This window comes from Anguilla anguilla, chromosome 6 (assembly GCF_013347855.1).
Source record: "Anguilla anguilla isolate fAngAng1 chromosome 6, fAngAng1.pri, whole genome shotgun sequence".
Classification (NCBI taxonomy): Eukaryota; Metazoa; Chordata; class Actinopteri; order Anguilliformes; family Anguillidae; genus Anguilla; species Anguilla anguilla.
Genome location: NC_049206.1, coordinates 15,981,172 through 15,998,977, shown reverse-complemented (window position 1 = coordinate 15,998,977; position 17,806 = coordinate 15,981,172). Strand labels below are relative to the sequence as shown.

The window sequence follows — 17,806 nt, the reverse complement described above, 5'->3', positions numbered from 1 at the left end:
ACATCCATCCATCCATTATCTATACCCACTTATCCTGGGCAGGTTCATGTGGGGTGCTGGAGCCTATCCCAGCACGCATTGAGCGAGAGGCAGGAATACACCCTGGAAAGGCCAGCCTGTGCACATTCTGCATTAAAAGTCTATGTTGGTCTGCTGATTTGTTGGTATAGAATCAGGTCTACGAGCTTGCAGCTGAAGACAAGTGATGCTGAGGTAGCCATTGGTTTGAAACCCTTCTTGAATTTGACACATATGCACAGGAAGCTCAGGCAAGAAGCCCTCAGGCCAGACTCACCAACTCCAGGCTCATTAGCAGTCTTTATGACTGTGCTATATAGTGCTGCAATGATCAATGTGAACTGACTCAGTGGGACTATTCTGTGCTGAATGTTAATGGTTAATAATGTTCCTGTCATATGAACTAAACAAAGTTTAGAATGCACTTCTCTGAGCAATAAGCAAAACTCATAAATTTAGTAAAATGAAAAGCAGCATAGTCCCGCTGATTCTCGTACAGTATAGAATCACAAACAATCCACCAGAATTACAGTAGTATGCTTTAAACGAGTCTGCAAGCAGACAGTAATGGCAATGAAAATATACTGCATCTGTGTTCTGTGAGATAACATCTGCTTGAAGGTGATTCAACTTTTCTTTGTACAGCACGTTTTTCGTTTTCCTGGAAAAGGTTGTCTAAAATTGCTATGAGGGATACTAGCTTAAACATGCATTTAAATGACACAGCAGTTTTTTATCATCAGATTTTAATCATGGCTGGCACTCAACCATTCAGTATGGAAGGCAGAAGTAAGGTATTTCCATGTTGAAATGTGGGCAGTTTTGAACTGTAGGTAGAAGCTGGGACTTTTGACTCCATGTTGCATTCTACTGTTGGTAGAGAATGTTGCACTGTGGGAAAGGGTGGGGCAGTGAGTGACCGTGGAGGGCGTACTTGCTAGGGTCGGCTCCTTTGAAGTAGGCGTTCACAGTTTCGGTGAAGGCAGCCGCCACCGGGAGGGAGTCCTGGGCCCCCATGGTGAGTGGGCTGGGTCCCCGAGAGCAGCCTGAAACACAGAAAAGCATAGCTAAGCATCGCTAGCAGCCTGAAACTAGCTGCATAGAACAGCATAGCTCAACGGCTGGAACACGCACACACCTGTCACAGTGCCACTAGCCCCCTCAGTCCGACGCATGGGGAACAGGCTCTCCCTAAAAGCACTGCAAACTTCTATACTGATATACATCACCTTTCTTTCTCCTGCTAGCACAGTGTCTGTTCTCTCAGTACTGCCCCTCCATACCCTCAGCTTTACTTCATCGCCCATCTCCTGTTCTGCAAAATGCACTTCCTTTATCTTGCAGATGGAGATGGTGATTAGAAATAAAGTAGAAAAATAATGATGGCATGATAATAATGCAATTATACAATGAGTATAACTAATATCATTACCCATTATTATCCTTGCTGCTGTTATGATTTCAATTATTAATTGACAATGACGTCAATAACCTGAAGGGTTTGCTCTTGAAAGCAGTGTTTTGAACACTAATTTTAACTATAAAAATCTGGTCTGAGAGAAAGGTATAGTAGACCAAGGATACTGATATGGCCCTCGAGGCCAGCAGTACTACTGGTTTTCATTCTAACCCACTAATCAGGATAGATATAAGCCTGGGGCAGGTGAGTTAAATCTCTGGCCAATCAGTGGCATTAATCAATCAATTAACTATTAGGTTGAAAAGAAAACCGCCAGAACTACTGGCCTCGATTCCCAGATTTGAGTGTCCTTGGAATAGGTAAAGATCTCTGGGAACATTCCACATTTTTCTTTTTTTTTGATGAGGGATAATAGCTTGTTTTTCAAGGCTAAAATTCAACGAGGATAGGCAGATTAGAGGGTGTGTTGTTTTCATGCCAATGTAGGTAAACCTGAGCTGAATCCAAAAACTGAAATAATTCAAATTTTTTTAAAAATAGAACAGAATTTTTTGCATGCAGTTTTAAAACACTCCAGGAATATCTAAAGCTGAAAGAAAAAAAGGAAAAGTTCAAAATAAAATGAACCCAAAATAAGTGGAATGATGAATTCTGAAATGTACAGTTATAACTGTATGGATGGATATGGCTGCAGATACATGACGAATGGCAACACATGATTGGTAGTGAGAAGAAAGGGGCTGTGCCAGCGCAAGGGGCCATGATAAGAGGTTTAATTATCTCAGGCAGGATGTTAGAAGGGGAGGAGCAAAGGAAGGAAGGGGAAGGGGGGAGTGTAGGCCCACTGCATTTCTTCACACAACTTACCTTCGAAGGTTAAATAAAATTTTCCTCTGTCAAACCAAACCAGGGAAGGCTGGTCATTCTCTGTGTGGGGGGGAGGGGTAAGTGAAGTGGGGTGCCAGGGGGCGGGGAGAGAGAAGGACAGTAGCGTGAGTCACACGGCAGCTCGATCACATGACAGTGGGCAGGGACACAGGAAGCACTGCAAGCCATTAATGAGCAGCAGGCGGAATGTGGTTTGTGCAAAAAGTTGGCTTTTGGCTTGAAGGAGCTTTTTGTATATAACTAAAGTGCTAGAGCTGTAATAGTGTGCTAGCCCCCGCTAAGTTGCAGTCACCTGCTCAAGCATGGTTGAGTGATTGACTGCAGTGAGCAAATCTAGCCAGCAGTGGGCAGGCATGAGCATAGGAAGGGAGGGGCTGGCCTCATTCTGTGGAGCACTGGGGAGGCAGGAGAAAGAGGGAGAAATAGAAGGAAGGAAGGAAGGAGGGAGGTCACGCTGAAAGGAGGACAACCAGATGGGATGAGGAGATGGAGGACAGAGTTCACCTCCGTGGTGCGGAGCTGACAGGCGGGGCTGATGGGAGGAGCAGGGAGGTGCTGGCAAACGAGTGAGGGAGCAGCTGGGCGCTCCAGCAGGACACGCTTACAGTGGGAGAGATGGGTATAGGAGGAACACAAATTCAAGTGGAAGGGGTTGTGCAAATTGAAGACTGTCAGCAAAACTGTCAGCTGCACTTAAAATGTGGAGAAGCAGAGGTCTAAGTAGAAATCTAAGTAGCATCCATTTGGTTACAAAATGTGCAGCAGAGAAATTTATGTCTATGTTTATGTAAATTTATGTAAATTTAGGTGGATCTAGTAACCAAAATCTAGTCCTTGTGGATGACATCCTAAATCATATTAAATGACAGTAACTAAAGTGTTTTGTGCATAACGAGGAATGTGTGAATCACGCTGAGTGTTGGCAAAGCAAAACATATGTATTCATCCCCGATGTTTGGAAAGTGCGACAGTTTTGTATATGCATGAGCACTCAGCCCTCAGAATGCATTTTACCAATGGATGATCGCATTGTGGCCATGGTTAAATCTCCTGTATGTTATTGTGCTTGTGAGATGTGAGAAAAAACAAAGCACGCAAATAAGGGTCGTGGGTTTGGGTTGTAACATAACTGCACATGGAAAAAAATCTCCCTGGAATTTCAATCACTCAATTCCCTCTGCCATGTGAAAGGCTGCCGTTCTCCACACACTGAATCCAGGATGGGTGGGAAGGGAAAAAATATATGCGCAGAGAGCAAAATGCATTGTGGGTAATGGCAATTATTGCGCAGGAAGAATTGGCTTGTGTGAAATCTCACTGGTCCCCCCAACCCACCCAATCTGTCCAGGCGGCCCATACTGTACCAGCTGGCTCTGCAGGTGACCTCTCAAAGCTGGGCAGTTTGTCTATAAAAGAATCATCATCTGATGGTAGAAACAAAAAAAAAACATGCAAGACGCAAAGGAAAAGAAAACAAACATAAAAAAAACTGAAAATTAAGAACAAGCGTAACACCAAAATCAAAAACGCAACAAATGGAGCTGCTAGCACACAGTAAGAAATATATAATAAGCAAACTGATGATGCAGACAGAACACAAATGGGGAAAACAATGTCTGCAGAAGCATCGGGTATGTTGGAAAGAGTCCCCTTTGTCCATGTACTGAAAAACTGCACTGGAAGTAAAAACTACAGTGCATTTAACAAAATAATTGCGAAATTCGTACCACCGGAATTCTAAAATCACTTAATGAAGTTTAATTCTAACAATGGACAATGGCAGGAACTTCCAAAACATGTAAAATCATTCTTAGTCAACATAGCGCATTGCTGTGGGTGACAGGTCTCTTGTGACATTGTCCTTTACAATGATCATTTAACATTTTCAATATTTTGTTGAATACGCAAAGCACATGCCAAGCCAATGATTCTCACAAGACTGATTTTTTTCGAACTGGCTTGGTGCGACCAATCTGGCTGACGGGGAAAGACGGCAGACAAGAACGTGGTGAGGATGATGCAAGTGGGCGCACACCTGACACAGAGATGGAGAGCTCTTTACCAACGGTGGGTGTTGTGGCAGCGCTCAGAGAGTTGGTGGAGGAGATGGAGGAAGTGCTCTCTGCCCTGGCCAGAGGAGCAAACGGCGGCGGGCTGGAGGAGTTGATGGGTGGGCTGAATGGCCGAGCCTGAGAGATAAACAAATTTCAATATAAAAGTCAAATGTGCCTCCGCTTTGCGCCTCTCTCCCCTGTGAACCTGCATGTATCCCTCTCACACTCTCTTCATCTACACACTGGCCTTGCTATGACTGCTTAAAATAGTGGGACCCAAACATTCTGAGCTCATGGCCCACTTTTATCTTAAGTAAACAAATACATTTTATGAGACTCAATTTAGCCAATATCCAAAACAACTGCATTCACACTTTATCATGTGGGAGAAAGATTTCTCATAACATAAATGGGTACATACCACATCCCCTACACTGGGTTTCCCAGGGGGCAATTTGGGTCGTGAGGGAGGTCGCGGGGGAGGGATTGGTGGAGTTGGGCTGCTAACAGACAACGGAGTTGCAGGACGAGCTGGGGAGGAGGATCCTGTGACTCAAAAAAACAAAGTGCATCAATATACAGACTGAATACAGGGCTAATTAGCATTAGTGGGACCATGTGGTAGTGCCAGGTAGTAATAAAGTATAGCAGTGAACTGTGCGAGTAATAAGTAACAGTGGGCATGGCTAGGGCAAGACTCACCGCTGCTGGTGGCTGGTGCAGAGCAGGGCCCGGGGGAGGACACTACCGCCCTGTAGGTGGGAGGGGGAGGAGGGGGGGGTGTGGCACGAGGGCCCAGGGTCAGATCTTTTGGTGAGGCCATGGATTCGGCCTGTGCCAAAGCTGAGGCCTCTGGGCTCCTGCGGTCCTCCTTGGTCAGGATGAGGGGCGGGGGGATAGTGCGGGCAAGCATCACTGCTGGGGAAGAGAGACTGCAAGGGGAATCCGGGGACTGCATGAGTGGAGTGCCGGGAGCAACCTCACAGGTTGTCTCTAGGGGCGGGCTTGTGGGGAGGGGAGGAGCAGGAGCCTGCGGTGGAGTTGAGGCCACAGGAAGGGCAGGAGGTGGGATCTGTGGTGGGGGAGAAACTCGGGGCAAAGCATCAGGGAGAGGAGGAGCCGAGGTCTGTGGCACGGGCGAGGCACCAGAAAGGGGAGGAGATGGGGCCTGCAAAGGGGGTGAGGTAACAGGACGGGGAGGAACTTGGGCTTGTGATGCAGGCAGAGTAACAGGAAGGGGGGGAGGCGGGGTCTGTGGTGGGGGTGAGTCTATGGGAGGCGCAACAGGAAGTGGAGGAGGCGGGGTCTGTGGTGGGGGTGACTCTGGGGCTGGGACAATAGGTAGGGGAGGAGGCGGGGTCTGTGGTGGGGGTGAGTCTATGGGTAAGGCAACAGGAAGTGGAGGAGGCGGGGTCTGTGGTGGGGGTGAATGTGGGGGTGGGACAATCGGAAGGGGAGGAGCCGGCTGCTGCGGTGGGGGCAGGCTCTCGGGGGACTCGTCACAGAAGCTGATCCACTTGCTCTCTGTGGTTTCCTCGCCAGCCCTGAGGTCCTCAACGGGGCCAAAGATGTGGTCCATGTCAGCAATGGAGGGCTTCCTGACGGCCTCCCTTGAAATGGAATCTGAGGAGCTGGAGCCTGATCTCTGCGCCTCGTCCTGTTCGGCTTTACTCACGTCAGTAACTGTCCAAGGAGAAATGGGACACGGGAGCAAAGCTTGATAAACCACACCTGAGTACCTGCCTACCTAACCATTACCGAACAACAGACATGGGACTAGTGATGGGAGTATGAAGTTAACCCCATAATAGGCAGAGATACAATGAGCCATCACTTGAGGACTTTTCTGAACAAATAAGGATAAACAAAAAGGTTTTGCTCTCCACAGTAGGACAATAATATGTTTGAATCAGTGGGCCACCAATAGCACATGGTAGCTCTGCTTGTTTTTGAAGCCTCAACTCATCCATCACTAACTGGGACCATGTCTGAAAAGGTGGTGCGCCTCTTACCCGTGGTAGGGCTGCTGTCAGGGGGCAAGGCGGGGACATTCTTGGGTGGGAGAGGGGGTGGAGCTGTGGTGAGAGGGGTGAAAGCTAGTTAATGCTAAAGATGGTGTCCCTTTAAATTAAGCAAATATCTAACCAGAGGTACCAAATGTTAATGTTGGTTATGCCAAATGGATAAATTTGACACAAAAACTGTAGATGATGCACAGCTAAGTATATCAACCAGCAATTAAAATAATACAAGATACGGGTTTTCAATTAATTGCCTCGGTTTTTGGCAATTAAATATTGGAGCCAATACAGTTATGGCTGGTTGGTGGATAATTAGCCATAGAATTGCCAAGGGAGGATTTTAGTTGGGCTGGCCATGCAAGGATGACTAATCTGGTTGAACAGGCACCAGCATTCTGTTACTGCACAATGCACTCCTCTGACACAATGACAATGGAGCTCATCTTCTGGAGTGTGGAATGAAATGAAGCAGTGGCTGGCAGCATGTGTTTCAGAGGAGAAAAAAGATAAGGAAACTAAAAAAAACACTGCCGACAAGTTATATAAGCAAGTGACTTTTGTATTGCTGTACATCTGCTCACAAACGTAGCACAGATACTCAGGGAAGGAATCATTGACTATGCCTTTGCCCATCTCTATGGAAGCGATTGTAGGCTTACTTCCTGTGGGACAGGGTCTAGTTGGAGGGGAGCCAGGGCGTGAGCCTGGCTTGGGTGCACCCCAGACCTCAGGCTCAGCAATAGTCGCCACATCTAGGAGGAGGAGAAAACAAGAGCTCTGTTAACGTCTCAGTGGACCACATAGCACTTAATTGTCCTTGTCTTTCAAGGCCCAAACACGGGTGGGGCATGTCTTTGGGGCACGCAGCAAGATACTATAATTAATACCATTATCTGAAGCAGCATGATTTGGCCTACTTAAGGCACTGTCTTGACGTATAGAGACGTGTGGCATTTTCCAAAATTCTGTTCCCTGACATAACGGCTGCTTGATCAGATCCAGCAGTCACACAGCCACTGATTAACACTTAATCTGGGATTTACTGCAAGCAGTCCTTACATGCATCTAGCATCTTGCCTGATGCAGGACTGAACTGGTTTCTCTCCCTCTGTCTCTCACTCTCTCACACACACACACACACACAGATATATATACATGTGGCAGGATGCAACATTTCTTAGTTTTAGTATAGTTTTCTCACTATTTTTATAGATACCAGGTTTCCTCCTAATTATATATCTTTTTTTTTCATTTAAATTCCTGAAATGATTTAGCTAAGAAGGTAACAGTCTGCAAAGGTGCAATAAAGGGCAAATGTCGTGACAGAGAGAGTGACTCTAAGTATCAGACCTGCAGCCAATGCCATATTCCCGTGACAAAAGGTCACAGGTGAGCATCACAGCTTTTAATACAGCATTATGAGATATCAAATATAATCGAGCAAGGACAAAAGTTCACTGGCTGCCCTGTTTCAATAGCACAAGAATGCAGAAATGTAAATAATGTTGCTTGATTTACCTGAGCACAGTTAGAACAGCATTGTGATGGTTCAGCTGGCCTGTTCTAGTACATGAATCTGATTCATCAGTGCTTGTAAACACAACCTAAACATTTTTATGTGAGGCTGCAAAAACCCAGAGAGGCAGAGCAAATGACCTTTAGAGTTAATAAATAAATGCAGTTTGACCTTTTGACCCTTTAAATGATCAGGCAATCACCTTTCATATTTTGTCACCAAGTCACTTCCATTGTTTTGACTGGAGACTTAAGTAAATATTTGGGGATTTTTTTCTTCTACTTCTCAGCCTGTTAAAACAGGTTAACCACAAATTCCAATCACCAGATTAAATGTATCAAAGGTAACATGAATCAACTGTAAATAAAATTCAATTAATTCAGTTTCAGTTGTTTCTTTGACAGTTTACTATGAATCAAAATTACATGAGCTGAAAGACACACATACACACACACCGAAATACTCAAATCTACGAACACAGACACACATTACAGATTTGAGAATGATACCTCCTGAATGATCTACATTGAAGGCTGTCTCGAGGGGAGGCCCAAACAAGGCAGTAGCATCCTCTGGGATTTCCTCTCTGCAAGACGGACAACAATTACGTTTCAGGCTCAGAAACACATTGCAATACCTGCAATGAGTGTACCACACTATCCACAGGCTATATAAGGCACTGTTATGTCTGCAATGTGTTTAGCACACTATCCACATTGCTTGTTGTTAGCTCACTCGTCGCATTTCCTCTGAGGGCTTGCTCATTTTGGTAATAGAGCCACACTACAATGCAAACACCCAAGACAGGGACACTAACTCAGGGAGTGTGGCCACAGCCGCAGGGGCAGGGGCTGCAGCTGGCACACGCACAGAGCGTCTAGGTCTGGCAATCTTCTCACCTGGGGGGGGGGGCAGAAAGAGACATTTGGGTCTGAAGCATTCAGCAAATATCTGTGAAACTGGCAATCCCATCGACCCCCCCCCTTAACGTAAGCCAACAGACGCGTAGGCAAGCCAGCTTACATCACTGCTTACAACATGCAGTACTTACTTGATAAATTCCTTTTGATCTGGCCCTATAATTTAGAAAGACAGTAATTAAAAACACGTACACGCACACAGAAGACAATCTAAGGGACAAAAAAACATGAATTCAGAAAATACATGATTAATATAAAAATACAAACAGGGTAAAAGCCACAGTTCTGAAAATCTCTACAGTACACTGCTTATATCACATCCCAACACAATTCTAAAATTTGAGTTGGAACACCAGTGTGCCCTAAAACAAGGTCAAACGGTTATGCATGACCCAGCACCCCCCCAATCAACATTAGCAATTAGTGCAGTGGAACAGAAATATTCCAAGCAGCTGTACAACTACAAACCATCCTTCCCATTACTAAAACAGTACCTAATAGACACAACATCATCCCTGTAATAAAAATATTTTCCCATACATTTGTTTGGAGAATAGCTATTCCTTCATTAAATCCTGTATGACAAATGACAACAAATATGAAATAATAAAGGCCTAACAATTTTGGCAGAAGAGGACATACATGGAGGATAACTGTACAAACACTGATATATCTAACGGAGGTATAGGAAACACCATGTTATATTGCTTCTTCACCTTTTAGCATTTACAGTACAGTAGGTACTGTAGCATGCGGGCTGATGGGGAGTGGGGGGTTTTGGAAGGGTCGATATTTCTCCTGTGAAAAACACAGCTATTGCGTTTAGCAGTGTCAGTAAATGACTCAACACAGCGTTTGCTGCGCTGAACAGATTTCACAGGTTCTGCCTCAGCACTGTGCCTCGTTGAGACTTGTGCACTGGCTCACAAGACTTTATCCTAGCAGCCTGGTGTGTGAAACCAGTTACTGAAAACACACAGCACATTCTTGCTTCCATATTCTGAGACCACAGACGCATTCTTGCTCAGTGTGTGTGTGTGACTCTGGGAAAGAAAGGTACAGTACTAGTTCTGTCAGCGACTGAGAGATCAGAGGCACTCACAGCAAAACAACTGGGAGACATTCATCCTGCCCAGTAAAATGTCCAGTGTTAATTCCACTCTAATGGAGTACATACAAATCCAATAGGGGCCATATGTACTCTGTAAGAGTTGATTTAACACCAAACATTTTACTGTTTGCAGCCACTATTTGGCAATGATCTATTACTGTATATATCTTTTGTTTTTCATCCAACATTTTCGCCTCCTAGTTAAAAACTAAGTATTCAAACTAAACTAAATATTCAAACACTGTTGCATTATCCACCATGGCCACAACTTACCGGGCTACGTTTCTGTGACCAGCAAAAAGGAAGAGAGAACAGAGACCTGGTCAGAGAGTGACAAGTCAGTACACATTTTAAACTTCAGCTCGGCAGAGAGCTCTCAAACTCTATATTTCACAAAATGAGCACCTTCTTCCATCTCAAAATGATATGCAAATACAAAAGAATGGTATGCACAACTTTTGGTAAGTGGTTTCTTGCGAATATGAGAAAAAATGTTAATTATGTGGGTCACACTTCTTTTCAACAGAGATATCTTCCACCTGTGAATATTGAGAGCCATGACATATGCTTCTATAAAATAAACAGAAACGTAATGTAATGTTTCAAATATAATTAATTGATTAAGTGCACATAATTCCCTGTGGCGAGTGCTTTTGTGCTCATTTGCATTATGAGGGCTTTGATATATGACAGAAGGCTACAGATTTGTGCAGGAAATAATTGTTTCACAGCTTTGCACATATCTTGTGCAGCATGCCGTTAGGCCTGGTGTGAATTCAGGTTCCAAGAACAGAAACAACATCTAACAGAGCTATACTTGCAGCATATTGCTTTTCTAGGACAGGATTCAGTTAAAGTGATTCCATCTGCTAATCTTCTATTAATTTAGTGGCAAGACAGCTTTGCAATTTGCCTATTCCTGTCACTGCAGAACCCAAAATGGGTTCTGAAACCCACAGACTGAGGATCAGCCTTAATTCTGGCCACAGACATGGAGGTGAAATCACAAGGAAGTGACCATGCAGACCTTCACATGAAAGAACAGAAAATGACATCAGAACATTGGAAAGAAGATAAGAATGTATAGGCTTACCGGACTTATTCTCTGCAAAAGCCAGTATCCAAGAGAGGAAGAGAGAGGGAGAGAATACATGCTATGTTAGTTTAGATATAGGCCTATTTGTCATTAAAGAATGAGATAGTGATCCAATATCTATTTCCGGAACAGAGCCGAATATGCTGTGTCTGCATTTTCTTCCAAGCTCTTCAGACACATACATAATCCCTCTGGTAAAACCACAGGAACAAGGCATGAGTGTATAATAAAACACCTATGCCTATTTAATACATTGAGAACTACAATTCATTCAGACTACAATAATTTAGTTTAGTTTATTTGACAAAATGAAAACACATGTATCAAAAGACTTGCATGTAAATAAATTGTCAAGGATAACACGAAGAATTCCTGGACTTATTTTCATCGTGGTCCTTGATGTTCCATCAGCCATAGCAAGATAATATCAGGCTTCAAAAGAACAACACGACACACAAAGATTCTTACCACAGTCTAAAATACATAATCATACTATAACTACAATTTACATCGCATACAATTTACGCCCATTTTAATGCACAGTGCTGTATAAACAAAATGAGCCTAATACAAATAGTAAGCCATATACTGAAAAAACATGTATAAAAACATGTACTCAAAACAGATAGCATGAGCATTGCAAACACAAATTATTCACTATGACCACCAGTTTGTCTCCACCATGTGACCTGCAGGGATTTAAATTTGTATTTCAATGGTTATCCTCAAGGGGTTTCCTGAAGGCACTCGAACTGCACAGTTAAGTGAGTATTCATACAACTGAGCTTCTACCTGAGATGTTAATGAACAATGTACAACATTTAAAAATATCACAGCATGTCCACAGAAGTAAGTAATCAAACTGAATTTAACATGTGCGGTGTCACTTGTAAACATCACTGTCAATTACCATCTGTGCTTAATTAGTCGCAAATGGGATAATTGTTGGAGAAGGGGCTTGACAAAGACGCTATTGCGACCACTAGCTGGCGGACAACTATAGTACCATGCGAGAAAAAATGAGGGGAAACCAACTGGAGGCCCTAACTATGACAAATGATATTCACATACACAGGCATAAGTCTAATAAGCACTTCAGGTGTTATGATAAACAAGGTGCAGAAATGGAAAAAGGGATCACAGATGTGTGAAAGTTATTCTGTATAAAAATGATCAATTTAAACGAAAGTGTCAATTCATGGGAAAGGGTGTTAACTGAGGAGCCATGTGAAACATGGATTTATTAAACAACATTTACACTTGATGGTTCAGTATTCATAGCAAAATACACTAAACATTTTACACAGTGAAGACTACCAGCCCTACACATTTACAGAGCACTAAATGGTGAATAACAGACACACAATGCAAATAATGTCACTGTTTCTGAAAATGTTGATATTCCATTGAGAACTAACGTAAAAATTCTCTTTGTTCCTACAAAAAACCAATATGGGGTTTATGACACATGTGCAGACCTTTGTTTTTCTGCGTATCCCAGGTGCATGAGTTGATGAATGCTGTTTTTAAATTTTATGCACAATTCTTTTTATTTTTTTGACTGAATCCTGTTCATGTGATTAGCATAGGGAAACAGCCATGAACAAATACAGATAAGAAAAAAACATTATGCCAAAATGTTCTTGGAAATGTTCTTACATGTAGTTTACGATCAAATGTGATCGTGCACATGTTTCGTGAATGAGGTACATTGTGTTCTCCAGACTGCTTCACTGTGCCAGGAGACCGTGTGAGTCTCACTGTTTTTCATTCTAGGGGTCTTTTCACCTCTCTTTCTTCGCCTGTTAGGGATTTCACTGCCTTTCTATTTCCATGACTACCTTTTCCAAGGACACATTGCCATGACAACATTTACCATTCAGCAGGCTCAAGCAGAAATGGCCATGTATGTGATTAAAGTTCCAGACGCCAGAAAATGAAACATTCCAGTGACAGTGTTGAGCAATTGGGTCGAGAGCAGTGGTGACTGGCATGCAGATTATCTGGAGTCAACAATCCGACCCCCATTAAAGTCTTCAGGGGTCATACAACTATTGTCCAGGCTCGTCAACATCACAGTGCCAGGCTGCGCCCCACTATCTTACCTCTCTAGTAATTATGACCGAAAGGTCGCTAATGCTAGTGACAAGAACTACAAGCAACTGCCATGCTTGAGGAGATATGTACTGCTCTAACAGTGCCCTCCTGACTTTCTGTACCCCCCCCCCCCCCCCACACACACACACACACACACACACTGCCCCTTTGAGTAAACTGCTCTGGGATCACACTAAGGAGATTACGTTGTGGGACTGAACAAACAGTAGCCCTTGTCAGGTACAGAAGAACACAGACAGTACCTGACTCAATTTAAGACATAACAGACAAATGTGGGTCCTATAGACTGGCTTAAAGGTACATTTTTTGGATTTGGATTATATGATTTTCCCCATTTCACTTTCTGTATTTGAGGTTTACAGTCTTATTCTACCATACCCTCAGGCTCTTCAGCTCATAAACCACTTCCATGCTACAATTCTAAGCCAAGACTGCATGGCTGAACAACCAAATGAACCGGGCTTTCCCTATTCATACCAAACCTCTAAAATGGCTTATTTTCAGCTAGTTTTCAAATATCTTCCGCAATTTGAAAACTCAGACAAACGAGTGTCTGGCTTACGTAAAATAGTCAAAACAAATACCAGCAGTGGGGAACAGACAAATTTATATTTGTATGACAAACGCTACACACCTGTAGCAAGGAGAATGTATATGTGCACATATTTGTATGATAGAGGGCACTCACCAGTAGTGAGGAATATATGTGTGTGTATGCATAAATTTCCATAATGGAAGGCACTAACCAGTGGTGAGGGGGACAGGGCAATGTTTCCTATAGAGGCTTTCAGCTCATCCACTGAGGGGACTGTGAAGCTACCACTGTCTGCAGTCAATGGTTTAATCTTGATTTTGAACTTCTTCCTGTGGTCCTCCTCCTCTTCAGACTCACTGGATGAGTAAAAGTGCTTGCTTTTTGGGACAGGTGCATAATGGTTAAAGAAAAAAAATGGAACATGCCAACATATCTTCTCTGGCTATAACAGCCAATATCTCATTCTCAGAAAAATTAGTCTTAAGCCAGCATCCCACACACAATGTTCAAACCAACTCAAGGGCTTAGATTTACAGTGCCATCTGTAGACATCATAGTTTTGAGATACCAAGTTTTAGAATTCTGAATTCCCATATGACAACATTTCATTATATTACAGTATATGAGTGATAGAGCACAAAAATTGTATTCTCTTGAAATGTGAGAACAGCATAAAATTTCACATTAGAAACACACACAGCAAAGAGATGCCCAATGGAAGCATAAAAACGGAATACAACCATAAAGTATAGTAGAAAGTATAGGAAGGAATTTAAAAAACATAAAAGAAACAAAGACCACTGAGAAGCATTTTGGAATGAAAGGATATTTTCCCCTTCATCCTCTGGTCTAATACTGTAGCCTTCATCGTCCACCTCAGGCGAGTTCTGTAAAAAAGAAAATGTCAGCAATCACATCGCATTAAACACAAGGTCAGGCCACACTCCACAGACAGCAAAGGTATGAGGAATGAACCACAGCCACAAACCCACACAACTGCTACTGGTTCACACCCAGAGTGCATCTGTTTAAATTTACTGTACTTTAACTCCTACAGTTCTGGTGTGTAAAAGGGAATTACATCTGTATCCATAATGAGTATATTATAACTCCATATTTCACTTCAGTTCACACTTATTTAAATTTAAAGGACAACAATATACAGCTTTAAACATGCAGAAAATTATTCTGGTTTGAATTTTTACTAAAGAACAAATTCAGAGTGTTTTAGGGCTGCGTTGATTAACTCCTCTTAGAATAATAATAGTATTACTTTATATTATAAATTAAATTATATTATAAATATATAAAGGAATAATATTTGTACACCTTGTTATATAGTAATAAATGGCTGCAGGTTTACTTACATATCGATCCCAGTCAATTTCTCCATAGAATCCATTCGGTGCCCCATTAGCCTTTTTCTAGGTTTCATTAAACGAGCAATTACACCAAAGTGAGCAGTAACACACACACAACAACGCAGAAACTGTTTTCTCTACTTCTATCAGAAGTGATACTGCCCATTCTCTTCAATAAGCTGTTTTTATACTGTTATTATGTTTTTAACAAATATCTTGTGAATCAGCTTTCTTGGGGAAAGTTAAACAAAATCTGAATCACAGGACCACTTAGTAATTACCATGGCTACATTCAACATCCTTATGAAATGGCAGAACAACTGTGGAAATTTAATTTTTAAAAATGTCTGTAGGGAACACAATAAGCAGACTTTCCCATGCTCATACTTACACCACCATCTTTGTCTGGAGAACCTCTGAAGTACAAATAGAGAGAGAGAGGGAGAGGAGAAAGAGGGAGAGAAGGAGAGGAGAGAGAGAGAGCAAGAGAGATTTTTAAACAACAGTGGACTATGATGTGATGCAATCTGGCACTGAGGTTTAGAGCAACTCGGTCATTAAGTCTCTCCGTAACTACAACGGCACCTACACACAGATTCAATCTGAATCCCATTACAGCCAGTCACTCCTAGTAAGTCAACTTGGCCCCTATGCACTCATAGGAGAAACAATAGCTAATGAATAGATTTAAAAAAGAAAAACAGTTGTTGTCAGATGTCAGCACCCAAAATACAGTACTTGCCAAAGAATAGAAAATTATGTCAGTTTGCATCACAGAGCTTGTGGCTTTCCCTAGTTATCATTATAGAGATGTCTCCTGAATTGCTGAAAGTATTCTTGAATTTGGTCCAAAATAAACTTTGAACCAGTCTGTTAAAAAAAAAACACACACATTTTATTCAGCATGGCCAATAGTTATTTTGAAACTGTGCAAGATGTTTTTGCTTCTCTTTTTGACAAAAGGAACATCTCAACTGTGCATTATTACAGTAGTGTACAGAGATGTCAAACCTACAGGGCTGAAAAGACTTTTGGTTCTCACCAAAGTATTATGTTACTGTGTGCATTTTCTATTGTGCCACTAAAGCCTCCTTGCACCGTATGTTGCAAACAGCTGAGGGCCTTAGCATGACTTGACAGTCCTAAGAACATTGCCTGGCATTTCTACATTACCCATGCCTTCCCACTACATTCCTACTGCAAACCTACGTGGAGTCAGTGTCCTTTTCTTTCTTCCGGATACCAAAGGCCTTCCTGGTTCGTTTTTTCAGTCCTATGGGAGAAAAGCAGAGAAACTGAATGAGGGTCCATTCTCATGTCATCCACTCATCCACATCCACACACTAACACACACACACACACACACACACACACGCATGCACATACATGCGTTGACTGTTCTTGTGCTTGTGAGTCATCGACCTGTGGTCTCTTCTGAAACATCACTGAGTATAAAAGTAATATAAGATGTGAAATGTTAGAAATCCACTAAAAGGTTCTCTATAATTACATTCATCTGCCAAGGAACTTTCTGAACATTGTATAAAAAATAACATTATCTTAATGAAATATCACATTAATTTCCTGCACAATCAATCCTGACACCTCTTCTACCAGCGTTGTTTGGCTTTCAATCAAATCAAATCAATTTTTTAAAAATAGTTTCCTTGTGACAGTTCACTTTTTCCAGATAACTGTCACAAAGAAACTTTGCAGAGTAGCAGAAAATGAGTAAGAAACAGAGCAAAAGAGCAAAAACCAAGCATGAACACCCAAATAGCAAAGACGTGAGGGAAAAAAAAAAAACCAACTCCCAGTGAGGAGAAAAACCCTCAAACGGTGGCAAGAAAAAGCATCATGACAAGTCAACCTTCAATATCTAGTTTCCAGCCAGACAGAAAGGCCCTGCTCCCTGTCTTAACAAGCAATTTCTTATAGACCATTTCTGGAGTGGCGTGTAATGCTGGAATGCTAATTTAGCATGCTCTGTGTGACTCATCCATGTCGTGATTCATGCCGGCGGGCTGAATGGCCATTCTCCTCCCTTGCGGGTTTTAAGCCTGCGATTGGCACGTGTAAAGAGTGTAAAGATGAATTTGGGTCAGACGACCTTGTACCCTGTACTTCCTTACTTAAGAGGTTCAGAGGGTTGGTATCAGATATTGGTGCCAGAGTGCCCTCCAGAATTATTAGCACCCATGGTAAAGATGAGCAAAAAAAGCTATGAAAAAACATATTTGTTGTTTATCAGCTTGATCTTACACTCAAAATATCAAAGAAACTAACCTTTAAATGAGGTTAAAAAATGTTTTATTTCTATTAAAAAAAACATATGTGCTACAATTATTGGCACCTAAAAAATCGTAAGAGCAAAACCTAATTTACATATATTACCATTTATATTTTTAAGTGGTCAGGACAATAATAAAGAAGGTTCGAGTCGTGACAGACCTTACTGGAAAAGTTTGCAAGTGTATTTTGTCCCCACATACAGTGATGGTTCATGGGGCAACAGATTCTCCAAGGTTCACAGTTTGAGAATTGCATAAGTTGGGTCACAAAGTCCCAAAAACTAGAATTAGACACCACCACCATGCCAACAAGCTATTTGCCAGGGTTGCAAGAAAAAAGCCTCATCAAACCAAAAATGTAAGCGCCTGGAGCTTGTTAGACAATACTGGAACTTTGATTATAACTGGGTTCCACGGTCAGAAGAGACAAAAACAGTGCTATTTGGCAACAAACACC

General features: G+C 42.3%; 1 protein-coding gene across 6 annotated transcripts in view; it reads right to left on the bottom strand.

Moving 5' to 3' along the window:
* The window catches only part of LOC118230388 (SH3-containing GRB2-like protein 3-interacting protein 1), a 39,882-nt gene that overhangs the window by 8,039 nt on the left and 14,037 nt on the right, over nucleotides 1–17,806 (bottom strand). The window contains exons 2-19 of one of the 6 annotated variants that reach the window (XM_035423368.1): nucleotides 16,268–16,331; nucleotides 15,450–15,474; nucleotides 15,065–15,121; nucleotides 14,527–14,584; nucleotides 13,909–14,087; nucleotides 11,042–11,053; nucleotides 10,222–10,233; nucleotides 8,969–8,993; nucleotides 8,735–8,816; nucleotides 8,427–8,503; nucleotides 7,061–7,153; nucleotides 6,393–6,455; nucleotides 5,083–6,063; nucleotides 4,802–4,926; nucleotides 4,362–4,515; nucleotides 3,691–3,750; nucleotides 2,306–2,365; nucleotides 953–1,064 (exon numbers count right to left, since the gene is read on the bottom strand). In XM_035423368.1, coding sequence (XP_035279259.1) covers nucleotides 953–1,064; nucleotides 2,306–2,365; nucleotides 3,691–3,750; nucleotides 4,362–4,515; nucleotides 4,802–4,926; nucleotides 5,083–6,063; nucleotides 6,393–6,455; nucleotides 7,061–7,153; nucleotides 8,427–8,503; nucleotides 8,735–8,816; nucleotides 8,969–8,993; nucleotides 10,222–10,233; nucleotides 11,042–11,053; nucleotides 13,909–14,087; nucleotides 14,527–14,584; nucleotides 15,065–15,121; nucleotides 15,450–15,474; nucleotides 16,268–16,331 — 2,239 coding nt within the window. The remainder of the gene's footprint in view (nucleotides 1–952; nucleotides 1,065–2,305; nucleotides 2,366–3,690; nucleotides 3,751–4,361; nucleotides 4,516–4,801; nucleotides 4,927–5,082; nucleotides 6,064–6,392; nucleotides 6,456–7,060; nucleotides 7,154–8,426; nucleotides 8,504–8,734; nucleotides 8,817–8,968; nucleotides 8,994–10,221; nucleotides 10,234–11,041; nucleotides 11,054–13,908; nucleotides 14,088–14,526; nucleotides 14,585–15,064; nucleotides 15,122–15,449; nucleotides 15,475–16,267; nucleotides 16,332–17,806) is intronic. The other 5 variants (XM_035423370.1, XM_035423369.1, XM_035423371.1 and 2 more) reach the window with 5 other exon arrangements.